Source organism: Podarcis filfolensis (genome assembly GCF_964270895.1).
Source record: "Podarcis filfolensis genome assembly, chromosome: 5".
NCBI classification, from domain to species: Eukaryota; Metazoa; Chordata; class Lepidosauria; order Squamata; family Lacertidae; genus Podarcis; species Podarcis filfolensis.
Window position 1 is genome coordinate 41,389,478 of NC_139608.1, and position 27,207 is coordinate 41,416,684.

The following is a 27,207-nucleotide window of genomic DNA, read 5'->3' on the forward strand; positions in this document are numbered from 1 at the left end:
GGCCCTGCTAGCTAGGGATGATGGGAGCTGTAGTCCAAAAACAGCTAGAGATTCAAGCTTGGGAAACCCTGCCCTACTTCACGAGCCACAGCATTTATAGGACAATCCCTGAGAAGGCTCTTTCTCTCCGCGAGTGCAGCAGAGGGTGGGAACAGCTGGTGACTATGAAGCCAGATGGAGCACACACCTTGCAGGAGGAGTGAGGCTGCTGTCCTATGATCAAGGATGACAATGTAGATAGCTAACGATGTGTGGTCACAAGTGGAGTCTTCATGCGATGTTTAAAGAAGTCAGGCTGAAAGTCCGGGTCATAGCAAAGTGGTATCTCTCCCCTCACTCAGCGCTGACTCCATTGCAGTGCTCCCCCTCCCCAGGCAATGAGCAAAGCCTGGAGAAATGGCAGATGGACAGCAGCTGCTTGCAATCCATCAGGTCTTGTGGGTTGGGGAGGGGGGTAGTCCTCAGGCCTGTGTCAAGGCATGAAGAGGAATGGGTGGGAGTGATTTATGCCTGCCTGCAGCAAAGGCAAGCCCCTGCGGCCTTATTGATTCCCCAGCACCGCAGTGGAGCCATATACCAAGACCAACAGCCTCACTCTTACCTCTTCTCCTTCCTTGCCTCGCTACTGAACTCAAATAAAAGGGCCTGTCCCTGTTCCTAATCCTGGCCGGCAAGAGATCAGTAAGTACCTGAAGTTCTGCTGCGTTCCAAAGCCCTTCTGGCAGCCAGCCCCACCCATTTCAGGGTGCATCTTGACCTAAGGAAGAGGAAGGGTGGAGGGCACAGAACCACTCCACAAATATATGCCTCTGTTCCACCTCCAGAGCAGAGCGAAGGGAGCAGAAGGGGGAAAGCAAGCAGAGGTCAGCTTGACCAAGGCACTCCTGAAGCATTTGGCTAGACAGGAAATTATAGAAAAAGCAAAGGCATATAAAGGGCCAAGCTGAAGAGTTGCACCCCCCGAATTAAGCAGCACCTGCTACATTCCTCTTAGAGGATGTCTCACTACCCCTTCTAGCCAGCATCCAAAGTGTGAGCCAACATTTGGGGTTAAACTCCAGGGGAATTTAAAAATCTTCTGTGCCCCTTTTGTCCAGCAGATGTTAGGATAATCTGGAAGGGCTCCATGCTTTGACAGATCTGGACGTCCTGCTCCGTGGCTGGATCAGAAGAGCCAACGGCAACCAGGGACACCTTGTGCAGCCTTGTTCATGTCTGGCTAAAGGCAGAGAGTATTAAACGGGTTCTGAAGAGAGCCTGTTCATAGTATGATGCCCCAGAAGGGTGAGGCAGCAGAAGGTAATCACTCCTGGAGCCTGGGTGGGACAGAGAGAGCAAGGAGGAGTGTTCAAAACAGGAAGACGTCATGATGTAATAAAGCCCTTGTGGGGAATTTAGGATCATTTTCAGTTCCCAAGGTGTTTTTGTGAAGGGTGTTTTTTTGCCCCTTCTTGCTCCCTTTTCACATTTGGCCGCCAGCCTCTCCTCCATTTCTTCCACTTCCAAAGTTTGCACATTCTTATGAATTACACTTCCTTTGGCATCCTACACCCACTGGCACCCTGTCCCCTGCTCCCTCCTCGCTTGGGCGGGGCTCCTTGTTTTTAGCTGCTTCCTGAACTTTCAGAGCCACCACATTGCTTTGAAGATCTGCCCGGTTCCTCCGTTCCCAATAGCTCTCATGCTCTTGCTTTGACTACAACCTCCTCTCTGATCTTGCATTAAACCATTTCCACCTGTTTACCACCCTCTTTTTACGCTATACTAAGATTAGCCAGCTCACCTTCCACACAGCACTTCAAGTGAGAGAGAAAAGGGAAGTGGGAAGCTTTCATTTCAAAATAGACCAGACGCGATTTAGCCTGTGGTCCATTCACTTCAATGCTGGGATTAAAAGGATGTGGGACCCCTTCATGTTCCTCCCTCCCCATCCTGAGTATTGCTGCTGTCCAATATTCACTGGTTTCCTTTGGAGCCCAATACAAAGCGAGTGTTGCCGCCTTCCTTCCCTGGGTGCACTTGTGTCCTGCCCAGTTTCATCTCCTGCTCTCCATGGCCTTGTGCCCCTGATCTCTCTGCTCTTCTGTCCCAGGACATCCCTACCTGAGATTTCTGCTCCTCCAAGCTCAGTCATCTGTTCTCTCAAAAGAAGGGCAAGGGAACCTTCTTCATTCTCAGGGCCCTATCTCCTCATAGGCAACTTTCTTGGCGATACGTTTCGATGGTGGACAGGGCTGGAGACAAAAGCAGGTGTAGCCACAGACAGGACACACACTTTGTGGTGTAGGCTACATTCCAGCCACAAGCAAGCACCTCTTTGCTGTCACCCAAGCAAGCAAAAGAGGCTCACGGTTGAGCGGCACATTCCAGCCTGGCAAAAGCACTCAGAGAGGGTGCAGAGCAGAGCTGGTGGGGTGTGTGGGCTGAAGAGAGTGCAAGGGCCAAGTAGAGAGGCCTAGAGGGCTGCGTTTGCCAGGCCCTGGACCTGAGACACCTCAGCACCTTCATTTTTGTCTTATACACTCATTCACAACCTTGAAAGGCTGCTTCGAAGATCAGGAAAGGTGTACTTTGGGAGATCCAATCCAAATCAGACATTGAAGCTACTATAAGCTCAGTGGGGGGGGGATGACAGGTACTGAAGCTTCTTTTCCTTTGTAATGTTGCACAGATAGTAGCGAGTTTGGGAGGCTGGGGAAATTAGATTGGTAAAACAAGGGCAGAAAGAATTAAAGGCACTCTCCAGATTGCCACTTCCCCCATCTCTGAAGCAACCATATGGGGTTGCTAATTAGTAATAATACTTTTTTTTATTTAAAGCATAGTTCTCCAGCATCCTATATAGCTTGGCAGTGTAAGGCAGCCAATTCAGAGGGCAAGTGAAAGGTAAACATTAAACTAGCTTGATGGTTCAGTTCTGCTCTCTTAAAATTCTCTTTCAAGTTGAAACCCACTCAGTGCAGCCTCTGGGCAATTTCTGATGTTGGGAAGCCAGGAGACACACATTGGGACCTAGTCTCTGGCTTCTGGGGCTGCTTCAGCTGCTTCCCTGGATATTAAATCGGTCTTCAAAGTCTTGGTCTCAGTCCCAGTGGACCTGGGTTCAGAGTTCAGGCAAAACATTCCTTCCTGTAGAAGACAGCCTCTACCATGAACTTGAATTCCCAGTGATACGCATCCATGGTCACAATATATGTCGATGTTTTCAAGCTCATTGCACAGGGAGCTGTTTTTTAAAACTCTTTAGGTGAAAACCATCTATATTGCCATAACCAGAGTCTGCCTGACCATGATCTTCCAAGCTCTTGTCATTACCAACAAGTCCTATCCTACAGTTGTTTGCTGCTACCAAGGCTTGTCTGGTAATGTGCTATGCTGTCCTCTTGCAGAACGCACATTTTACAAGAGAATGGTGGCCTTAAAAAAACCCCAAAACCCACATATTATCCTTCTGTACAATATGGGCCATTGTGTACTAATGCACTTCTTTCCTCTCTCCCTGAGGTGTGATATAGACTCAAAACATGGTTGCCAACTATCAGCGCTGAAGAGGAATAAAGCAGCTGCTGCCACAGCTATAGGTCTGGGCTTCTGAGCTTCTCAAAGAGGGAAGGGCATTTCACAAGAATCAGATGCCAAAGCTGGGCTTTGGGAAAAGGTTGTTTAGCCAGACCCAGAGGACGCAAGGCAAGGGCATTTGTACTTTTATGCTGTGAATTGCCCTGTGATCTTCGAATAAAAGGCAGTATATAATTTTAATACATAACAAAATAATTAGAAATAAGGGTGGCTGACCGCCACATCTGTGACTCCACTGCCCCTCCTCTGCTGCCTTACCTGCTTGCACATGTGGGGGGGGGGTGCCCACGCTTGCCATGCTTTTGGACCTGAGGCTGAGTAAGGTTAGCCACCCCAACACAAAACTTTTCATGGAGGCTGGACTAACCATCTGGAGCAATGGACAGTGGAGAAGACAGTGAACTCCCCAGTGCTGTAGCCTTTTGAGGTCAAGCCCAGCAGACCAGGGAAACGCCAGGACAGCCTCTCTACATTTGACCGTACCCGGATACTGATACCATTCTCCGAGGTCTTTCTTCGTGTGCCTCCTTCACGAGAGATCCAGAGGGTGGCAACACGAGAAAGGGCCTTTTCTGCAGTGGCTCCCCTTTTGTGGAATGGTCTCCCCAAGAAGATTTGGCTGGTGCCTTCATTATACACCTGTAGCTGCCAGGCAAAAACATTCCTCTTCAACCAGGCCTTTGGCTGATTGACATCTGATGCCCTTTCAAATGTGTTGTGTGTGGGGGGGAGAATTATTGTTTTGTTGTTATTTTTACTATGTTGTGAACCACCCTGAGTTCTACAGGTGTAGGGCGGTATACTAACTAACTAAATGTATGTGTGTATGTATGTGTTGTTTTTTTGGGGGGTGTACATACACACTGTGCTTTTTTCTGGGGGGACACAGGGGTATGTATACCTCTAAACATTTTGTGAATCTCTGTACTTATGTCCATTTACTGTATTTATTTTCCCCAATTTGAACTATAAAATGGTGATTTTCTTGAGTCAAAATGAGAGTACCCCTAAACATTTTTTAAAAGAAAAAAAGCACTGTACACACACACACACACACGGTCCCTACATATTATTCTGAAGGCCTTCAAAACAATGGTTAGCTGCGTGTGTGGCACAAATTCTGTCAATCTAACACAAAGGCAATGAGGAGGACTGAGGAGAAGAGAGACTGAACCAAGGTCCATCAGGATGGAGGTGCAGAAACAGCCACCCAACACAGGACTTGAGGCACAAATTCATGAGGAATGCTCTGCATTGGGGCATTAAGGTGGCTTTGACTAGAGAGTAAGTCCCACTGAACTTTTACTTCTGAGCAACACACCTAGGACTGCATAAAGTCTCCTGATCAAGGAACAAAAGAAACAAGCCAAGCATTTCTGAGGGAAAGAGTAGCCTGAGCAGAGACATTTCCAGCCCTCGTGCTGATGGAAACTCCCTCTCAAGTTGCTCACAAGGCACAGATGGCTCATGGCTGCTGGCCTTTCATGTCGGCAGCCTCCGCAGGCTGCCAGAAGCTATAAACAGGGGTGGGACACAGTTTAGCCGCTGCGCTGTATCAGTATTTAGAGTATTTAATTGGCCCAAATAGACGGGGCTTGTTTTCGGGGAGCAGCTGGCAGGCCAGAGCAAGCCAGGCCTCACCAGGGGGTTAGAGACTACTGGAACTGCCAGGAAAAGCAGTGAGCACCCATCCGCCTCCCCTTCCAGAACGCTGCCCACATCAGAGTCCCGGACTCCACCCTGCCCAAGAGGAGACACAAGAGAGAGCTGTTCCAGGCAGGGAGATGCCTGTGAGCTTGGCTGGCCAGTAAACACTCGGCCTGCCAGCACATTCCAGGCTTGAGAGCTGTCTTGGCCTACCTTGACCTGACCCCGGGCAAAGCTAAACAGGACTGGATGCTTCTGAGACAATATTTCCCATGCAGCGTCTCCCCAGGCTCTGACAAGAAGGCTCCAGTCTCCCTTTTCCCTCTCTGACCGGAAATCAGGCCATGTGGCGCCACAGACACCCTTTCAAACAGGCTGGGAACGTTTTGCAGCCTGGGGGCCACATGTCCTCTTTGGCAGCCTTCAGGGGGCCACATACCAAAGGCGGGTGGGGCCAGAAGCAAAAGGGACTGGAGCAACAAGTGCCAATTTGCTCATCTCTCTGTATTTGCCATCCAGGAAGTGCAAGGATACAGGCTGGGCAGGAAAAAAAACACTCAAGGAGGCTGCAATGCAGGGCCAGCGAGGGGCGTGGCCAGTGGAGGAGGGGTGTGGCCTGGGGAGAGTTCCAAGGGCCAAGCAGAGAGTTCTGGAGGGCCATACAGTGGTACCTCGGGTTAAGAACTTAATTCGTTCTGGAGGTCTGTTCTTAACTTGAAACTGTTCTTAACCTGAGGTACCACTTTAGCTAATGGGGCCTCCCGCTGCCGCCGCACGATTTCTGTTCTCATCCTGAAGCAAAGTTCTTAACCCGAGGTACTATTTCTGGGTTAGCGGAGTCTGTAACCGGAAGCGTCTGTAACCTGAAGCATCTGTAAACCAAGGTACCACGGTATTTGCTCCCCCCCATCCCTACCTTGAAGCATCAGCCAAGAGGACTCTGCCTCCCCACTCCCATTTAGTCCTCCTGAGCACCACTCCCATTCTTACGGCCTGTGAATCCCAAGTCTCTACCCGCTGCTGGGCCTGGGACACGTTGTCCTGCAGTCTTGCCTGCTCCCTCCGTGCTGTTGTCCTTGGGTCTCGAACTCTGGGGCAAGCAGGCAGCGGCAGCCGCTACTCAGGGAGCCAAGTTGCTCCCAGGGTGTTGACCCCAAACACAGCTGGGAGAGTCTGACCACAGGAATCTCCGGCACGGCCTAGCAGGGGCGTGTTGTCGATGTCAGTTTACAAGGAAGTGGCCAATCTGCCTGCAGCTCGGGCGTTTGTAATCAGGCTACCTGGAACAGAGAGGACTTTGTCTGCTGCCCCTGGGGAGGCATTCCTGGGGGGGTCGGTGCCCGTAAAGCGAAATCCAACCTTTCCTGCAAGCTGGCCAGAGCAAGCATGTTTGTGCTGTGACCTGGGTCCGGCAGCTATTACAAGCCCTATATTCACAAGGTGGGAATGACATGCTGCAGGGGCCTCTGCCAAAGCATTCCTGCTATGAGGAGGGGAATCCCAGCAGCAGCAATATCCTGGTAGGGCCAGGGATCTTGCATACAGCTTGGGTGGCAAAGGCCTCCCGTAAACATGCCAGCTTCCCAGCACACACAAGGGAAAAGAGCATCTCAACACCAGCTCTTTACTGGAACTTAGCTCTATCAGGATTCTGCTAACATACAAGAGTTGCTGTTTTCTGTGCATCTGAGGCTGACTTCCGGTCAGCATTTGGACATCCTGAGGAGCTGGGAGGGAGTCTGGTTCAGCTGGTTGGCTGCCACCACTGGCTGTTGCTGAATCCAGAAGGTTGCAGAGGTTAATTCAAGAGCAACTTGGAAGTAGTGAGGCTGCGTTGCACACTGCACCACGTGAATTTTTTAAAAAATAAAAAAGCCTTTAATAAGAAACTCAATGGCGGGCACTTGATCATCCTGGAGGGCCCATTGTAAAAGCTGCCACAGCTCAGTCCAGTCCCACAGAACCCAAGGGCACCACACTGCTCAGTGGTCTTCCTGCTGCCCACAGTGGAGGACGCAGCACATCCAAGAAGGGCCGAGCCAACGTCCTTTGGATATTGAGGGTTATGTTTCCATGGCACAACAAGTGGAACAGTGCCCAGTCTTTGGGCCGGATGCCCAGTGGCAGCTCTTGCAGAGGCACTGCCAACTCCAGCTCCACTGTTTCAGGGTCCCAGGGCAAGGCTTGCTGGGGCTCATTTGAGCACGTTTCCGCCGCTCAGGAGTGCCCATGTTCTTGCTGCTCAGCCCAAAGGGAGCGGCAGAACTTTCCCCAACGCTGCCGAGCACAACCTGCCCGCCTGCACCCAAGCCCCAGTCCTGCTCAGGTGAAGTCTCAAGGCATCTCTCCCCTTTCTCCTTGAGATGGTGCGGCCTCACTCACGTCCTTCCCAGGCATCTTCTCGTTGTTTCATCTCCAAGCGCTTCCGCTCTGCGAGGAGAAAAGGGGCAGGTGAAGTCATGGGGGGTGCACTCTGCCAGCCTAGGAAAGCGCCACACTTGGAAGGTGCAGGGGACTGCAGCCTGTTAGAATTCCTGCTCCATGATTGCAGTCATGGGATTGTTGTCTATCACATGACGGTATATGTTTTGACTCCACAGAGTGGCGCTTCTCCGCAGCCTTGGCGCTTCCTCTCCCTCCTTCCTCCATCACCTCCCGCCCTTCCCAGCGCACCAGGCTCCGCTCCCGTGACACAGCACAACCACTTTCCTCAGCAAACTGTGGTTGCCTACCCTGCTGGCACTCAGAAAGCATGTGCCCTGTGCTGACCTTGCTTCACGCCGCCATGTCCTTCCTCCCATCTCAGCCGCACTGTGCCTGCCCCTTGACCAGCCTCTATCGGCAGTGCCATGCCATGTTCCGATGGGCTGCGTCTCACCTGTGCTAGGATCAGAAAGCCTGCCTGGTGACCCGAGGGAAAGGCTAGCAAGCGGAGAAGAGCAGGGAGACTGCAGAGTTGGCAGCTTCAATTAAAACAAATCACCTATTCCTATGCATGACTTACACTGCCTCCTGCAGCTGGCACTGGCTCCCAGTTCCGCATCCTGGAGCAGTAATCAGGACTGGAGCACCACCTAGTGCCCAAACCTGAGGATCACAGACCTGATGCCCCCTCATTTCACCATATAGCATTTTGGGAGAGCAATTGAGGAACGGGGCCAAGTATATGGGAGCGCCGCTGCTGGTGCCTCCTGTCTCATAAGCATCTGGCCGAAGCCATAAACTAGTCTTCCAGCTTTTGTCCCTCGCAGCGCCATGGCAGAAAAATGGGCAAAAAAGAAAAAGAAAAAAGAAAAAGAATCACTACTCTAATGTGGTCACAAAGAGGACATCTGCAAGGACAGTACAGTAAAAATATGAGAGCAGGGGGAGGCCTGGGCTGAACGAGGCTACAGTAACCTGGACATCATATGTATACAATGAGAAATCTGTTGCAGGAATTAGTCCAAAATGCTGTGTTCACAGGGCACACGCCATCATTGGCAGGGGTAATAGCGCTGGAAACGCTGCAGTGATTATTGGATTCAGATCCTATTCAAAATGCTAAAGTGAAAGCTATGGAGAAAAACAATTTTTAACAGCTTCTGATTATGCTGGGAATGTCAGAGAGACCCAGAGTAATCCATGCTCATACTCCAGTTTCAAAAAGAATGACAGAAGGTAATAGAGTCATTGTATGAGAGAAGCTTCCTCAGAAAACTCCATAGGAAGGGGCTAGGCTGTGCAGTGTGGGTGTGTGGAGTGGGGGCTGGAGAGGAGCAGGTGTAGGGGGGAAAGAGGCTATATTAGAAACAGGAAAATCACGGGGAAATTTATCACCTGAACTGACAAACAACTATCAACACTTTTTTTTTAATGTGCAAAAAGCTTGTTGTTAAAGACATATACCTACAGTGACTAAAATATTTGCATTGTTAATTACCTGCACCCTCTTCTCCTGATTTTCACTGCTGCCTGAAGGGTCTTTGCAAGCTTAAAATACTGCATTTTGTTTCAAAAAGAGCAGCAGGATTTTTTTAAAAACGCAAAGCCTAACTTGACCTCTCTAGGATGTACGGTGTGCTTCTTTGAGATCAGAGGCTATTCAGCTTCCCTCTTCAAGCCCAATCTTTGACTGTCTCTAGGGGGCATGATCCACCAGCTCTGCCCCCATCCTCCACCTGCTTCAATGAGAGGCCCTGCCTCATCCCACTTCCCTGAAATCTCTTCTTCCTTCCACATTTCTGGGCAGGGGTGAGCAGCCTGCAGCCCAAGCAATGCATGTGTCTGAAGCAGATGGTAAGGTGGGGTGGGAGTACCAGGGGGAAAGAAAGTGGCAGAAAGAGAATAGTGGGAGAGAATGAAAGAAAGAGAAAGAGAAAGTGTGTGTGTGAGAGAGAGAAGTGGTGCTCCTCACTTTTGGGTCAGGCTGCCTCCACTGCTGGCACACAGTCCCCAACAGATCATCCCCAAGAGAATGTGGCTCTCAAAAGAAATAAAAGGTCCTTGTATCCCTACAGCATATATTCCTGTAACAAAATCAGAGGCTCTGGATAAACTGAAAACGAACATGGGAACCAAAGAGCTGCCAGCTCCTTTGCCCAACCTGCCAATCTGGAGTACAAGACAGATCTGAACATCTTCTAGACTACCTGCCCTGCAAGGCCCATAGACCTACTGTCAGGTTCCACTATATACAAAAGGCTTTATTGACATAATAGAATCAACTCAGCCCAGAGGGAGCCCTTGCCTATGACTTTCAGTACCAACTAACCCTTTCACACCAATTCAATCCAGTTGCATCTTCCATAAAACTCCTCCACTTCTGAGCCAAGTCTGTGACCCTTGGTTCCACCTACTGCTACCCCTAGGGCAAATACTCGGCCGAATCAAAAGTCACATATCCATCAGGGTTAAGGGCCATACACCACAGGTACAACATGTGTGTGAATTTTAGTCTGGGCAACCACTGGGGAGAGTGGGAGCTTTGTGGATTCCCATGAAGACTAGAGATGTCAAAATATCCCAGCCCAGAGGACTAGGACATTGGGAGCTGGTACCTGGAGAGACAAGGTACTCCCTAACTACTCCTTTCTTAACAAAGGATGCTGAAGATGTGATTGACAGCTGTAGGACAGGAGCGTAGCATCCTTAGGCTCCTACAAGCTGCTCTGCAGTGGCCGGCTCCTGCTACCCAATAGAGCCCTCCCAGTCCTAACAGGAAATAACAGACATGTGGGGAATCTGGGAATCTCAAAGGACCTCACTGATCTCATTACAGTTTCCAAACAAGTATGGAAAAGCTGCGCACTCCCCAGCCAGGCGGGCACGCTCCACCGCTGTTATCTAGCTGGTGCAGCTGAAGGGCAGGCGGAGAGCCAGCTGCCATCACACTGGGAAGGGACAGGGCCCTTAATGGATACAATAAGCCCAGGACAGCAGCGTGGCTGAGGTGGCAGCTCATCTGACCATGGGTCTCCTGTGCCCTGGAGAAAGCTGGTAGTGGTGGGGAAAGGGGGAAACAACCCCTTTCCCCAGCCAGGCCACCTGGCTCCCCCTTTGTTGTGCAGAGGATGCTTCCCTTAACGCGGAAGGAGAGGGGAGGGCTAAGAGGGAACCCTTTCCCAGAATGCAACCTGACACCAAGGGTGATCCCCTCTCCTGTATCCCTGCATGTTTCCGCCAGGCACACTCGGTGCCTTCCGTGACCTACACATTGGCTGCCTAACAGACTCCCTCAGGTCCTCAGGCAGGCAGAGCTGTCTGTGTGACAGCAAGGAGAGTGAGCGAGCACGTGGTTGGTGTAGCTTACTTGCAACCCCGCCTGGAAGCAGAGAGCCAGACTCCCCAGAGACTCCCGGGACGTGGGTAGTGAGTGAGAGCAGGGAGGCCTGAGGCAGAGACACTGAGAAATCCCCCAGCATCCCTCGCCTGCACTCTGCAGCACCACAGCCTGGGCCACCTCCGTCTCCAACACACTTCCTGCCTCCACAACACAACAGCGTCAGCACACGTCTTTCCCCGCATCCTTAGGCTTACCTCGGGCTGCTTGCAGCTGCCTGCGTTCAGCTTCCCGCTCGGCCTTGCTTTGGTTGCTCCGCACGCCCAGGGCGCCTGTCACCAGTCTCCTGGCCAGCGCGGCTGAGGTCTCGGGGCGCTCTTTGGCTGGCTGCAGGAATTCTAGAGGAATTGGCAGAGGGAGGAGAACAGTCTCAGTGCTCAGAGTCAGGACTCCCATTGCTGGAAGATGAGAGTATTTAGGCACTACATCAGCAGAGGAGTCCTTTTCCAAAAGCACATATTAAAGGAAAAGAGATAAGGCAGGGAAGAGCCTGGGTGCTGCCCTCTATCACATACAAAGGAGGATAGCAGAGGAGGCTGAGAGCACCCCTGATGGTCAGGAAAACGGGAATGGAAGCAGCTGTCAAAGGGATCTGCCATGGGCAAGAGATACATGGGAGCAATGGGGCGACAGCGTGTGTGTGGGAAACACTGGCTGGCTGGGGTTTGCAGGGCTGCACTGTTGCCTGCCTGACTCTTCTCTCCTGTGTGTCACACACCCACAAAGCTATATTGCAAACAGGCCATGTGACACTAGAAACGTTTCGAATTGTTTTAAATATCTGCTTCTAATGTTATCTTCTATTGATGATTTTAATGTTTGTTTAATTTTCTGTATTTTTTTTTTTTGTAAACTGTGTTGCAGATTCTACTTTCAATATTAATTTTGTTACTTTTTTTTAATGCACCTTTCAATTCCCTGCGTGTTGCCTGGCGTTGCCCTAGGAAGCCAACCAGACTTCTTGTTATTCTCAGCCCCGATGAGATGCAAGGGTGCTCAGGGACTAGGGCAGCCAGCAGGAACCCAAAGGGGGGCAACCCATTCTTATTGATTCTACTATTACAGTTAACAAGCCCTGTTTGGTGCTAGCAGGAGAACTTCCACTGGTTTAAACTGCAGCTGCTTCCCTGGAAAGGTGGTTGTAGGATTTGGGAAGCCCAATGTTCGTGTGAGAGAGACTTCCAGCAGACCAGGTTTCATAAGCAGTTGTGCTGAAGAACCAGTGCTCATCAGCACCTGAGAGGAGCAGAGATGGAGGGTCCAGGTGGGTGGGTGGGGCTGTTGAAGCCCTACAACTATGGCTGCCTACAATGATCCGGGATAATCTCTGCAGGGGAAGAATACATAGTGCAGCTATGAGCTACAGGCTGGAAGATGCTCAGCACCCCAGGCATTTAATCTCTTTCTTCTGGACTCACCAGAAAAGGCTCGGGCCTTGGTCTTTGCAGCTCGCGTGGCCTGGGACAGCGGACGGGTTTTCACCATCAAGTGCTTGGTGCTGAGAGCATCTCGGGCTGCGAGAAGAGAAACAGGTATCATACGGGGAAGAAGACTCCCTTCCCAGTGAATGCATTAGACAGGCCATCCCCACCAGGTACCAAGACAGCCGCTTCCTGTTGCCCAGTCAAGCCCTGCTGAAAAACAAGCCTCACCTGTGATGGGGCTGGAGAAGATCCCCAGGGCGTGTGTGTCATCCACCCATTTAATGTCAAAGCCTTTCTTCCTGGAGAGCAGAAAAGAGAAATATGGGGACATCAGGGTTCTTGTGGGGGTGGGGGGTGCAGAGGAAGAAAAAAGCAATTGTGTGCAGTCCTGGGAGGAGCTCAAGAGGGGGTGCAGGGCTAGGGAGGGTTGGAAGGATGCCTGGTGGGTAGTGATGCCAGAGCATGCCTGGGCATCTTTGGAACAAGACTGGCCTTTGCATCTCTGAGCCAGGGGCACATCTGGATCCAGGTCTAAGGACTCATAGAAGTCAGGAGGCCATGGAAGGGAAAGCTCTAGGTGAAGAGAGCCATCACCCCCAGCCCTGCCTGCTGGGGGTGATCCACACCCAAGGAGAAGGTGTGACATGGGACATAGAATCGCAGAGTTGGAAGGAGCCACAGGGGCCCTCTAGTCCAACACAACAGGGACAAATGGCTCACTGGTAGATGCAGAAGACGCGCAGCAGGTCCTCGGTGCGAAACTCTGCTGGGAAGTCGTAGATCTCAATGACGTGGGGCATCTCAGAGTCACTCAAGTCCAAGTCAGCCGGGGTGTAGTTGTAGTAGTCAAAGCGTGGCTCCTGTAGCCCCGCAGGGTGTGGTCTGTGGGGAGAAAGCTGGAGGGAGGAGAGAGGAAAGCAGTGAGGGATGGCGAGCTGCAGCAGCAGCAGCGCAAGGCCCTCGGCCTCTTGCCCCTTCCCCCAAAGCAGCCCAGGCCACTGGTGGACCCCCACCCCAATGCCATTTCAGGGAGCTCATCCTGATCCCCCACACACCACCTTTGAAACAACAGCCAGGCGCTGCCTTTGACTGCTGAGCGCCGTGGTACATCTCAGCCCCTGAGCCCTTCTGGCAGCCCTGGAGCGGGTGCACTGGCTGATTGATGAAGCCGTGGGCTCGTGTTGCGGAGAAGGATTGATGGCCCACGGGAGATTGGGAGTTATTGATCAGGTGCCTCCTGCTGCTTGCATACTTTCCCCATTAACTGTTTCGCCAGGCTCCCTCGTTCTTTTCAGGGGAGGAAGCTTGAGTGGGTGCCCAGCTCCCCAGCAGCTGTCTTCCTGCCTGCTCCGCGCTCCGCGGAAGGGCGTTGGTGGCACCCAAACCAAGGAAGCTGAAAAACCCAGCTTACAGAGCAGGTGCAGCAGCCCCCACTCCCTATGGCTAAGCAGGTGAAGCTAGAAGAAGTGTGGGACAGAAATAAAAGGGGTGATTGGGTTCAGACACAGGTGGGAAAAGACCTGGGCCATGTTTACTTGTGGTAGCTATTGCCCCAGTGAACTCTGGGCCAGAAAAATATACGAATTGTGGAACAGTTGAGAATAATGACAGACAGCAGCCAGAGATTTTTTATTCTTTTTAAGACAGGCTCAGGGAGGAGACAGGTGTGCTGGGACCCGGCTCCCGGGATGCTGTGCACACCTGCACCCCAAAATCAAACAAGAGAGCGGGAGAATGAAGCAGGCTGATCTCACACTGTTCCTAAGGGAAACAAATTACACTGTGATTACTAACACACTCTAGATGTGAGGTTGCCCTTGAAAACTTTTCAGAAACCACAGCTGGTGCAAAATGCTGAAGCCAGAATAATGTCTGGTGTCTGCTTTTCTGGCCATATTACACTGGCCTTGTTTAAATTGCACCGGCTTTCAATTCATTTTCAGACTCAATTCAAGGAGCTGGTTATTATCAATAAAGCCCTAAATGGCTTTGGGCCAGGATATATGAAGGCTTGCCTCCCCTCACATGAACTTGCCCATCAGTTGTAGTCATCTTCCGAGGCCCTGTTCTGTATTCCACTGACAACATATGTGCATTTATTTATTTAGAGCTTTTATTTTCATCCCATTCTTTGGCTATAAAAAGCTCCCAGAACAGCTTTTAAGTCGCTAAACAAAGATTTCTCTGCACTCAAGACACATCACAAAAGGGAAATGGATTGGGAGGGATGAGAAAATAAGCAAACTCAGGGTCAACTTCTTTGTTTACAAGCAGTTCCAATGGTGGAGGACATTGTCTTTTAGATGGGCAGTTAAGAAGGTTTTATTTCATCTGGATTTTAGTGTATATCCTATTCTGGATGTTTTATTTTGGCTTTTTAAATGCTTACTAGTTTTAACTGCAGCAAGATTTTAACAGCTGTAAACCACCTTGGAGGATTTGCAAGAACCAAAAGCCAAAATGCAAACACGGCTCCTTCCCCTGCAAAAGCAGAGAGGGAAGAGACTCGGGCCTCTGGGAACACAGCAAAATACTGGCAGATCTCATGTCTCCAGGTCTGCAACATCATGGCCTAATGAACAACAACCCTTCACTGAATTGCTTAGCCTGACCACTCAGCTCCCCTCCATACGTGTGCCTTGGCAAACCTTTACCCCCAAAGTCAACCATCATAGCTGCTGGGAGACTGAAAGCTGGATGCAGCTCTCCTAGGGAAACGCACTTGTGCTAGGTCCCTAAGCGGCACAGCTCTGCACACATCCTGTGGGCAAGGGAGTCTATAATTCAGCCAGACTCTGTCTGCTTCCCCAAGTACCTGTACCAACAGAAGCCACGGCTGTACAGGGAAAGTCTATAAATTCCAGCTACTTCGGTCAATAAAAGACAGCAATTCAGATAATTTCTTCGGGAAAGTGAATTTGTGGGTGGGTGGAGCACGGAAGAACGAGCCGGCGAATCAGGGAGGAAGAGGTGGATCTGCAGCAAGAGGGACAGGATGGAGTGTGTGCCTTGGTGGATTTAACAGGATCCAAGCTATTAACTTGATCGTTAAGGAACCTAAGCGAACTACACTCGGTCGCAGCGGGAGCTGGCCAAGAAATGCTTGAGGGAGCAGCCTCTCATAACATTAAGTGGCATGGCAGATCTTCAGAGACGATGGAAAGCACACTGCATGAGCACTCCTGACCTTCACAAACCACTGGGTGCAGCAGAAGGCACACTGAGGGCCAGGAGCTGCCTGCCTCGCAAGGGTGGTGACAATCCATGCACAATGCACAACATGTACAAACCTGCCCACAAAGCCTGCTCGCCTCTGCACACAACTTTAGGCTTGACTGATGTGAGCCAGCTCTGCAGCGACAAAGCACACGCATGTTTTGGGGCAGCGCACCGGGGAACACGGTACCGCATTCTTACAAATATGCTTGCAATGGCTCGCGCAGGGAAAAAGCAAGCCCATTAATGGGCTTCCTGTCTTGGGTTGCTTACAGGAACCGTGCGCCCTCGTGCCGCATTAACACAGTCCCAGCCTCCTGCTCGCAGTCTCCTTCCCAGAGATTGCTAATGTTCAGATGTTGTCCTGTGCTGGGAAAGCTTCTGCCGGCGGATGCACAGGCAGCAAGGAGCAAGAGGACACAGGAAATGAAGACTGTCTGCCACGGCTCAACGCTCTCCAAAGATTTATCCACGCTGCTGCGCTGACTCTCGCTCGCTCGCTCAGGTTTTGAGACGGAGAAGACAGTCAACATGCGGCGGGGGGAGAGTGAAGCACAGTGGCAGAGGCCGGAGGAGCCTTATAGAGATAAAAGCGTGTAAGGCAAGAGGCAGAAATGTGTGCCCATGACAGCCTGCTCTAGCACACTCCTCCCTTTTGCAGACAGGGCTGGCTAGTTACAATCTCTCCAACAGAATTGGCCAGTTTAGCCAAAAGTAATCCTGTATTACCAGCTATGGCATATTTTCCACCGAAGACTGAAAAAAGCACATCACACGGCACACGCATTGGTCTCTCGGGTGCTCAGTCTGCAAGGACAGCTGGGTTGCTGGTCAGTGCTGGGCACCCAAACTAGACAAGTAATGGCCTTCAAAACAACAGAATGAATTATTTTCACATTTTCCATTGCATGTTAAAGTTTTCGTTCTGATTTGGGAAGGATCATATTTTCTTCTTCTTCTTTTGAGTGAAGGGAGACAGGTTGGACAGGACCAAAAGAAACAGGAGGGATGGATCAAATAGCCTTTTGGTGGTCCCTTCCAACTTTGTGAAATGAAAATGAAAGAATCGACTCTAGACTTCAGGGCCACGAGAATCGAGGGCCCAGCCCCAGAGCAAGACCCCCCCCCCCAGTCATTGAAAACAGGGTGTTCCAAAAAGCCTTCGCAGATTCCCAAACAGGAACCAGCAGCAGTGGTTTCTAGGTAGTGAGGAAATGCCCAAGGCCTGTACCAGAAGAAGGCAACTCTCAAACATCTGCACAGGGCCTGAACATAAGCTCTTACCCTGTTCCCCAGGCAAGCCTGCACAGAAGCATTTACTCCCAACGCCGCTCTTACACACAGAGAATGAAGCAAACACATCTCACCTGCAGCTCAGCACCGACACACAAGCCATAACATCAACTCATGCAAAGCACCCTCTTTTGTGTATGCCAAGATCTGATCGCTCTCATTCTAAATCCCACTTTCACACACCCGAATCTCAGCGCAACACTCCTCCTATGCAACGAAATGAGTTATACTGACCTTGGTACGAGAAACTAGAGTAAGTTTTTCACCAGGGAAAGCAATAGCAGAGGAACAGCTTTATTTAGTCACGAGCTGTTTTCCCCTTCCTTCCATTTTTATCTCACCATATTCTTCTTTTCTTAAAACACAAGCAGGAGGATATAGATATGTGCATATCTGCATCAGCACAGTCACTAGGCTGGAGCTGCAGAAAGGAAGCCAGACTCTGAGCTTTGCAGGAATCTTGCCTGTGAATTTTCACTGCCACATTTCTCCAGCACCTGGAGATCTTCTGATACCCGGACTCTGGGGACATGCATAGTTTAAAGGAGAAGCATTTTCACCAAGGACAGGATCTTCCTGTAGTATTTTAAAAACACTCCAGGGAACAATTTACTGCAGGACAGATGCAAGTTGACCCAAAGCAGGGGCATGTCCCAAAGTAAATATTATTAAACGCTCAGGAGAAATTGCTAATGTGGATGGACCCTCCATTAGAGATATTGGCTGGTGTCACCCACAAATTCTGCTGCTGATATTCGCACGAGGAGCACAGCTCACACCACATCCCAGAATCTGTCACTGTAGGCAACCCAAGTCCTGTCTTATCCACACAAAATCTTGTACCTCATTAAAGCGATACAAGCTTTTGTGTAATTGGTCTCGACAAAAGTCTCATGCTGTCCCTTGTCCCAGCCATCGTCCCGCCTTCTCTCTTTCATTATCAGAACTCTTTTCTTCCTCAAGGTGAATTTCCAGCACTGTGCCCATTTGCCAGGGCATTCTTCAGCTATATCAACTCATTTTTCTTAGCAGACAGTAAATCTTGTGTCGGAACTATGTGATTCTAGAGAGTCCAGCTATTTCACAAGGTTCTCAGCTTTTTAGGGCCGGGAGGAATCAAAGCTGATAAATGGATTGGGTGAAAAATATATGTGGGTATATTCATGCGATCACACATAGTTCAGTGCTCATTAAGATAAATATGACAAGCCCAGTGTTCATTAAGATAAATATGAAAAGCCCAAACTACAATTCTAGGAGGGAAATGAATACACTTAAGAACATAAAAAGAGCCTCCTGGATCAGTCCAATGGCCCATCTAGTCCAGCATCGTGTTCTCACAGTGGCCAACCAGATGCCCGTGGGAAACCCAAGCACAAGAACGCTCTCCCCTCCTGCAGTTTATTCTGAAGCTTTATTGCCTCTGACTGCGCAGGCAGAGCACATCCATTGTGGGTAGTAGCCCAGCTCTCAGTGAACACACACATTTATTTACTGTATTTTTTGCTCTATAAGACTCACTTTTTCACTCCTATAAAGTAAGGGGGAAAGTGTGTGCGTCTTATGGAACGAATGCAGGCTGCGTAGCTATCACAGAAGCCAGAACAGCAAGAGGGATTGCTGCTTTCACTGCGCAGCAATCCCTCTTGCTGTTCTGGCTTCTGAGATTCAGAATATTTTTTTTCTTGTTTTCCTCCTCCAAAAACTAGGTGCGTCTTATGGTCTGGTGCATCTTATAGAGCGAAAAATACGGTATATTTTATGTAACAAAATGCACATATAGTATTGCTTGATTGTAAGAAGACCCTCAAAGCGGTTTACAAAGGGGGTGGGCGGAGAGTCAAAGGTTTGATCTGGTACAGTGAAAAGAGACTGCTGAAATGAACTGCAAAATGGACATGGCCTGGTGCTCCACAAAGGTTTTGAACTACAGCTTCCACCAGCCAGTATGCTTGCACTGGCTGAGGCTTAAAGGAGTTGTAGTTCTAAGCATCTGAAGGACATCAGGTTGGGGAAATCAATGCCTCCACAATTATTACATGATATTCTGCATCACCACACCATCTACATTTATTTTTTTTTTTTGCCCGCAAGTACAAAACAAAATTGCGTCTCCATTTTTTTTAAAAAAATGGCTAAAAGCCAACTGCTCAAGTTCATTCCTCACTGTGGCAAATGGAAATTCTGGGGTTCTCCGAGCGTGGCACTGTTACAAAAGATGCAGCTGCAATTGTGTTTAAGAAATATGTAAACCACATTAAGACCCCCTCACCCCGCCCTAAAGAGCCTAAGTCATCCCCTTAGCCTGCCCTAATGCAACACTGAGCCTTTTCCCAGAGTATCGACTCCCGAGACCTCACCTTCATTCTCTCAACTCTGCAGTCTACACCTTCCTCCAAGTGGTTACTTGTGAGATAATTGAAAGGAAATTATCCCTGACTTTTCTAAAATTAGTGCTTTCTAATGCAGGCAGTTTACTGGTATCAGCTCTCTGATGAAAGCAGGCGCAGAGTTTGTTTAAACAAAGCAAAGCGATTTCATAATGCAGAATTCACAATGCTACAAATAGGTCATGCCCACAACTAGGCACGCATCCATGCGGTCAGGCCTTTGGGATCAGAGGCGAGAGCACAGAGAAGCTCTCTGGCCACAGAACTCGTCCCCTGGTTGCCCCTCCACTTCTGTCCAAGCCCAGCCATGCTATTGCCCTACTGCTCTCCCTCTGGTGACACAAATGCAGTAGATCCAGCCTTATGGAAGAAGGAAAGCAGACCTAAAGTAGATCATCTAGATTCCTTCCTCAACACACCCGCTTTCCTTGTGTCTTTCAGGATACAAACATTTCCACCCAGCAGTATCCCGAGCATCGTAGCTGCAGAAACATGTGAACATCCGGTAAACCCTGCAAATTTTCCTTTGCACCAGGATTTGTTTATATGAGCCTGGGAGTCGGTGGAGGTTGTCTATGCACCTTGATATGCAAGACCAGCACCATACAAACACTGAGCCACACATGTGCAGCAAAATCGGTTTGGAGACAATTCTGTTCCTGCTACACCTTTGACACCTATGAAGACAAGTTCTGCTTGGTGTGCTGGCACTTCTGCACAGAGGTGCAATGGGTAGCCTGTGCACCGATTGCATGATCCGGCCTCACTTTCAACCGGCCGGTCACCTGCCAGAAAGGGAGATTTAATTTCCTTGCCGTTAACTGACTGGAATAAGCAGCAGCGAACCCAAAGCTACTTCCTGTAAAAGCTGCCCCCATGGAGTTTTAACAGCTTCCATTACCAGGAGTTTAGGATGGTTTATGAGCTAACCCTTGGTAATGAGCCTGCTTAGTTAATTTCAATGGTTCGCCGGAGCTATTAGCAAGCCGAATCCATTCAGATCAACCCCCGGCTCCTAAGCAGGCCTGAATGCACATCGCAGCAATATTAGGACACTTTGTTACTTTAGGTACTATTGTGTCACTCCAAAAGTACAGGGTTTATGGTATTGATTTAAGCTTTAATAAGGGGCTCTCAGCCATCCAGCCGACACAGTGCTTTCCTCATAAACGGAAGGCAAGGCTGCACGCTCCCCGTGCTGAGCTACTCATCGCAACACATTTCGCGCTATTCTTGCAGGGCGATATGCTAACAAGCCAGAGCCAATTAAAAACCTGCCATTTCCATGAAACTTCACGGTACGTCTCTGCACGCCTCGTGGTCATCATGAAGGCTCTGCTCCGTAGCAACGCAGCCGTCGTGCAGAGGAACTTCCGCCTGCCTTATTTTACTCATTTTATTATATCTAGTCAGCCAAGAGAGTTTGGCAAGCGTTGCGGAGTTCAAGGTGTTGGGGAGTTCTCAAGTCAATTTTTGCTGTGCTCCTTTTGTTTAATGATTTCTCAAGCACCACTTCTGTTGGAGACTTCCAGGGACTACTAGGCCGTTCGTGGTGTTTCTTTTGAGTCCTCCTCTAGCCTCATGACAGAATACATGCGACCATCTCCCCACAATTATCGAAGGGGACAGAAATCGGCTCAACCCAGAAAGTGTCATCATCATGCGTTAAGTTTGCAAAAGCTTTCCCCAAACCCTCTAACTCTCATCATGACTTCATAAGGAAGCAACTTAGTAGCTCCCATGCCTCTGGTGAAAAGCTTCAAAAGTGTGCAGGCAATCTGTGCTAAATGCTCAAAAAACAGAGTAGAACTTGGGCTCTCTGTATCTGCTGATCACCAGTTTCCTGTCCCTGTACTTACAGAGACCCAGTTGGGCCTCTCCCTCCTCCACCTCCAAAAGTATGGAAATGTTGCAATAAATGGAATCTAAAAACTGAAATCAGGACAACCTACAGATTTAAACTGGGGTGTGTGTGTGTGTGTGTGTGTGTGTGTGTAAAAATCAGTTTCTCCAAGAATAGAGGTTTGGATTTTCCAACAGAAAATTTTAAATCTTTTGCTTATGGTATGACCTTCTGGGAAAGGGCATCGGATAAATATTGAGATTGAAAGAGAGAAAGAGAAGGCGAGAAATAAAGCGCACCTACAAAATAAAGGCATTGCAGACACACCAGCTAAGCCAGCCGTGCAGGACCTCAAAACTAAAAATGCATTCTCCGTAAACCGGCTGTGTCACGTGCTCCCAACATGCAAATATCTCCCGCCACCATGTCTCATGACACCCAGATCCAGGAAAAGTCCACAGAGAGTACTCACCCCCGCCAGTAAATGCGGATCCAGGCAGTCACCTTCGTCATTAAACAGAGCATCCCAGCTCTCATCTGCCACGCCGTCAGCCTCATTGCCGGTTGCCGGATCAATGCTGGTTCCAGCAGGCTCCTCGCTCCATCCAGCTTCTTCGCCTGCCTTGGCTTCAGACGGATGCCACCACCTCATGCCCACATCCCCATGGCTTGGCTTTTGCACTGAGGCGTCCCCTGAGAGAGCTCCTGCTCCCTCCATGACTCTCTTTGCGCTGCATGCCGCCTTCTTTGAGGCACATCCCAGTGACTGGCTAGCAGCCTCCCTTCCTTCAGCGCTTTGCTCTCCCATGCCCAAAGTCGCTTCTCCTGTTGCCGGCGCAGCCTCAGCCCCAGGGACATCGCCTTTGCACCGACAGGTGTGATGGGAAATGCTGTCTCCCTCCTCGTATTCCCTGCCACACCCTTGCCCCACTTCATCCCCCAAGACACAATTGGGGTGACAATCCCTTGTCCCATAGTCACTATCTGAACAGTTACAGCCTGCAGCCACCCCTGAACCACCTGCCTCAATTAAAGGAATCTCATCCCTGTTTCCAGACACATTATCAAAGCTCACTCCAATCTGATCAGACATGTGTTCAACTGCATGACTGGGAATGCTACTCTCATTCTCCTTGCCATGCTCTAGTGTGCTCTGTTCGTTGGCTTCTGCCTGAGCAGCGACGCTCCCGTTTGCGTCTTTGATGCCACTGCCTTCCTTTGGTTCTGTCTGATCTGGAACTTTATTGGCCGTATAGTCCAACATGCTACTGTCACTCATCTCTGTCTGATTGGAGTTGCTCTTATCGGTGCCTTCACATCCACCAGGCTCAACTGTCTCAGGGCAAACCAATGTGTTTCCCTTGCCTGCATCTGTTGGATCAGGCACTCCCTCGCCTGCACACGCCGAGAGGCAATCCTCATGTGCCCCTGGGCCACCTGGAACCCCCTCAGCTAAACTTCCAGACACATCGCCCTCACTTATTCCAGCTGGTTCTGAGTCACCTTGGCTCACGGGTGCCATTGTGCTTTCCCTGCTGGCCAACAGGCCACCGTCACCCACCTCTCCCTCATCCGAGAGCCTCTCGCTGCTGGATGTCTGCACACTCCCTTCACTCAGCCCTACCTGGTCTGTGAGGAGTGTTCCTGCCTGCTTGCTCACACCAGTGTGGGGAGTCCTTTGCAAAGAGAAAGCGTCCTGCTCTGCTGACGGACACACGTGCTGCTCCTCCCAAGAGCAGTCTACCTCGTTACGCCTTGGCTGAAGCTGGAGTTCGGCCATCCTCCACAATAGATTAGTATGAGAGAGGGCAGTGCAGGACTCTGTGTGACGGCTGGGCAGTGCAGAGGGAGTTGTGGCTAGGAAGCTGGAGGAAGCGGGCAGTCTGTGTGACTCAGCCTTCTGCTGGGACTCTTTCCGAGCCTTTGGCCTTGTGCAGGAGGCATTGCTATAGCTCCTGCCTTGGGATGAGGTTCCTCTTGGTTCTCTGGGCGCATCCACTCCATCCCGGTCCTCGTGAAACAGGCCTCTCCCAGCTCTGGGACTCGGCCTTCCCTCACATCCTTTGGTGATCTCCTTCCCTGAGGAGCAGGAGAGGCTCCCCTCACTCCCGTGTCTGGTGGCTAATGAGGTGCTAGTTTTTGAGCCGGCCGTCTCGCGTAGAGCTCTGGGGACGTACAGGGCCTTGTCTGGCTTCTTGGGCCGTATCCGAGTCCTCTCCGTATCTGGCTGCATAGTGCTGCCAAGATCTGTAAGAGAGGAAAGCAATCAGTCGAGTGAGCAGCAGAGCAATGTAGCCCCATGTAGGTGTTTGGGGAAGCAGGGAGGGGAGGATAACCTGGAAACAGCAGCACAATCTGTGTCCCACCTGCTGCCTTTTACAGAGCAGAAATAGTCTACAGCCAAGGGAAGGCAGAGGTGGAACTAGATCAGTAACTCATTTCCTGGCCAAAGGACAGGTGGATTTGCGCATGCCGTTATGCACAGTTACAATAGCCTCATAACCATGGCTGCATTCTAAGCGCAGGGTACAGCTGTTTTGTCTTACTTTATTTTGCTTGCATGATTCAAATTTTCAGTGATTGTACCAGATCTCTTTCAACTTAAAAGAAAAATGGTACAGGAGTTGGCTAGGGTAGAGGCATGTGAGGCAGAAAGGCACAAAGACAGAAGTTGGGAATTGGGATGCAGCCCAGAGGGTCTCAAAGTTTTTTCTCTGGTTCACACTTTAGTAACAAAAATTTGCTCGTGCCGTGCCAAATTTTTGAAAATAAGAAATACACTGGAAAACACAACTAGGAATGTCATTAGTATCACTTGAGGCTCCTGCTCTCATTTGGAAAAGATATCTATCTATATTCTTCAAATAAAAAATATTATTTCGATATTATACTTCTACTATACTATGTAACATTGAAATGTTTAAATGTTTCTTTGATTGTCCTTGGGTTTATCCACAACACTTGTGATCCTCTCCTGCCACACTCTTTGAGAACCACTGATGTAGCCAGTTATAGAGCAGGAAGGGGGAGCTGAAATACTATCCACTGACATTTGACAACCTTGTGTAGCCTCTCCCCTCTACAATCTTTGCCAACATGTTTCCAAACTTCTCTTTGCAACCATGAGGACTAAAAACATGCTCCAAGCACCAGTAATTTCATAACGGTGTTGAACTTCTAAAACCGAGGCAGCTCTATTGATTTGTTATTTCCTTAAACAGAGCTACACCTGGAATCAAACATTCTGCCAAAAAAGCTCTATATACCCTCCATTACTCTGTATTTTGATTATTCTTTTGTATCGAGGAACTACCCATGCATCTCTTATGTGCCTTGCACTAGGATTTAATGGCACCCAGCCCTCTTTGTGGCTTCCACTCTCCCCCTAAACACTTTCAGAAACAGCTCTCTAGAAAGCAGGGCAACCATGTCCAAGGAAGTCACGGTGACTTTGCTCTGGATGTGGGAGAGAGCTAATGTTACATGGCCTTTTCATATGCTGGACCTACAGCTACCTTGCTATTTCCAAGAAACTGGTAGAAGCAAGCTCCCACCTGCACATCAGCATCCTGACCCCAGATGCTTCAAGCCCTAACCAAGCTGCTCTAAGGCTTTTATCGGCTTTGCCTCAATCCGGCACAGAGAACCACAGCAGTGCTTGTCGTTGACTCAGAGCACTTCAAAGTGCATGAAAGTTAGAAAATGGATTGCTGCCTTTAAAATGCCAGAGCCCTCCTCTCAATTTGATTGTTTCTATGTCCAACTTATCCATGTATACTGGACAGTGTTAAGTACAGGACTGAACAAGCAAAACAAGTCAAAATAACAATAATGTAGTTTTACACTTGCAACAGTTACCTCCCAGTCTCTCAGCTGGGGCAGGGTAGGGATGGGGGTCAGACGGACCAATGGTTCCCAAACCATCCACCCACCCCCCCATGGACCACTTGAAAACTGCTGAGGGTCTTGCAGAACCACTTAATGGGTTTGTTTGTTTTTTTGGCCTGTCATAGCAGTTGATGTGCTAGTTGCTGTCTCCTTTTTAAGTATGCTTTTAATTGCTTCTTTTATTTCTACGGCATTGCATTTTATGGTATTACAATTTTAATTCCACAGAATTAAAACTGCACTATAATAAAATACAATATAAGAAATAAAAGATAATTAAAATACACTTAAAATCAACATATTTAATTTAAGGATGTGCCATTTCCTGTATTCAATCCAAAAACCACAGACACACCATGGTCCACCTGAATGGAGTTCATAGACCATGGATGATCTATGGAACTCCTGCTCCAGGCCTTTCTTTTATACTCAGACTTCCTAATCCATGCCCTACAGAATTGGCAATGGCCTTCTTTATCTTTTGGGTGGGGGTGGAGATCCACTATCAAGATTAGTCAAGCCAAGCCATCTCTTCCATACGTCTCCCCTCAAATTAACAAGCCAAATCCACAGCTAGGTCCCCTAATAAGGTGAAGTCCAGATACTAACTTCATCTCACTTTTAATAAACTGGGCATTAGATGGCAAGACAGATTAACACACAGGGGGGAAAGCTGTTCTTATCTAATTAGTAAGATAGGACGCATTTCTGAGCAATTAATGTTCGGAAGCAAGGTTAGCCCCAGAGGGTGACAAGGTGAGATTTTTGCTGCAATCCCAAGAAATGCAAAATGCCCATTGCCTAAGAACGTAGCCATTCTTATTTTGCACAGAGCACCAGGAAGTACAGAGGTACCCACTATGATGCTCTGCATATGTTACTAGACTACAATTCCCATCATCCTTGATCACTGGCCAGCTGGCTAGTCCATCAACACCTGGAGGGCACCATGTTGCCTCCCTCTGATCTAGAGGTATTAAAGGTAGGTAAAAGGTAGGTAAAACCTAGAGGTATTATTCTTGCTCAGGGAATGAGAGGTCCTGTGTTAAATCTAGGAGAAGAAGCTGAAAAACCAATGCTCAGTGGCAGCGCACATGCATTTTCAGGTGGTTCACAATTTAGCGGAACCACCTGCAACATCGGGGCCCAGTACGGGCCACATGTTCTCCTGCAATGATTTTGCAAAGTTTTTTGCAGATAAAATCGCTCAGATTCGGGAAGAAGTAAACTCCACCGTGGGAGCAGGGCCGGGGCGGGAGAGTGCTAAAGTCCTGTCTAGTCAAGTTGAGTGGGATCAATTCCAATCTGTTACCTCCGAGGATGTGGACAGGCTGCTTGGACGAGTGAAACCAACCACCTGTCTCCTGGATCCTTGCCCATACTGGCTTATAAAAGCTAGCCGGGAAGGACTGGGCGATGGGCTTCGTGGGGTGGTGAATGCTTCCCTCCGTGAGGGAGCCTTCCCAGACCCGCTGAAAGAGGCGGTTATTAAACCGCTTCTTAAAAAAACCATCTTTAGATGCGGCCACGATGGCCAACTATCGCCCAGTCTCAAATCTTCCATTCTTGGGCAAGGTGATTGAGCGAGCGGTTGCCGAACAACTCCAGGCACGCCTGGAAGAAGCGGACCATTTGGATCCCTTCCAGTCGGGATTCAGGCCTCATCATGGGACTGAAACTGCCTTGGTCGCACTGGTTGATGATCTCCGGCGGGCTAGGGACAAAGGTGAGAGCTGTTTCCTAGTTCTGCTGGATCTCTCAGCGGCGTTTGATACCATCGACCATAACATCCTTCTGGACCGTCTTGAGGGGCTGGGAGCTGGGGGCACTGTCATACAGTGGTTCCGCTCCTTCCTCCTGGGCCGTGTTCAGAAAGTGGTGGTGGGGGATGAGTGTTCAGACCCCGGGGCTCTCACCTGTGGGGTGCCTCAGGGTTCTGTCCTCTCCCCCATGCTTTTCAACATTTACATGCAGCCGCTGGGAGAGATCATCAGGAGGTTTGGGCTGGGTGTTCATCAGTATGCGGGTGATACCCAGCTCTACCTCTCTTTTAAATCAGAACCAGTGAAGGCGGTGAAGGCCCTGTGTGAGTGTCTGGAGGCGGTT

General features: G+C 49.6%; 1 protein-coding gene across 5 annotated transcripts in view; it reads right to left on the reverse strand.

Annotated features, from left to right (window-relative positions):
- Nucleotides 1–7,081: 7,081 nt before the first annotated feature.
- The window catches only part of R3HCC1L (R3H domain and coiled-coil containing 1 like), a 39,625-nt gene continuing 19,499 nt past the window's right edge, over nucleotides 7,082–27,207 (reverse strand). For 3 of the 5 annotated variants that reach the window (XM_083615064.1, XM_083615063.1, XM_083615062.1), the window contains exons 2-7: nucleotides 21,686–23,460; nucleotides 13,192–13,367; nucleotides 12,700–12,770; nucleotides 12,466–12,561; nucleotides 11,245–11,385; nucleotides 7,082–7,656 (exon numbers count right to left, since the gene is read on the reverse strand). In XM_083615064.1, coding sequence (XP_083471190.1) covers nucleotides 7,601–7,656; nucleotides 11,245–11,385; nucleotides 12,466–12,561; nucleotides 12,700–12,770; nucleotides 13,192–13,367; nucleotides 21,686–23,446 — 2,301 coding nt within the window. In that variant the 5' untranslated portion in view covers nucleotides 23,447–23,460 and the 3' untranslated portion in view covers nucleotides 7,082–7,600. Of the gene's footprint in view, nucleotides 7,657–11,244; nucleotides 11,386–12,465; nucleotides 12,562–12,699; nucleotides 12,771–13,191; nucleotides 13,368–14,803; nucleotides 18,475–18,731; nucleotides 23,461–27,207 lie in introns of those variants that run through there. The other 2 variants (XM_083615065.1, XR_014548543.1) reach the window with 2 other exon arrangements.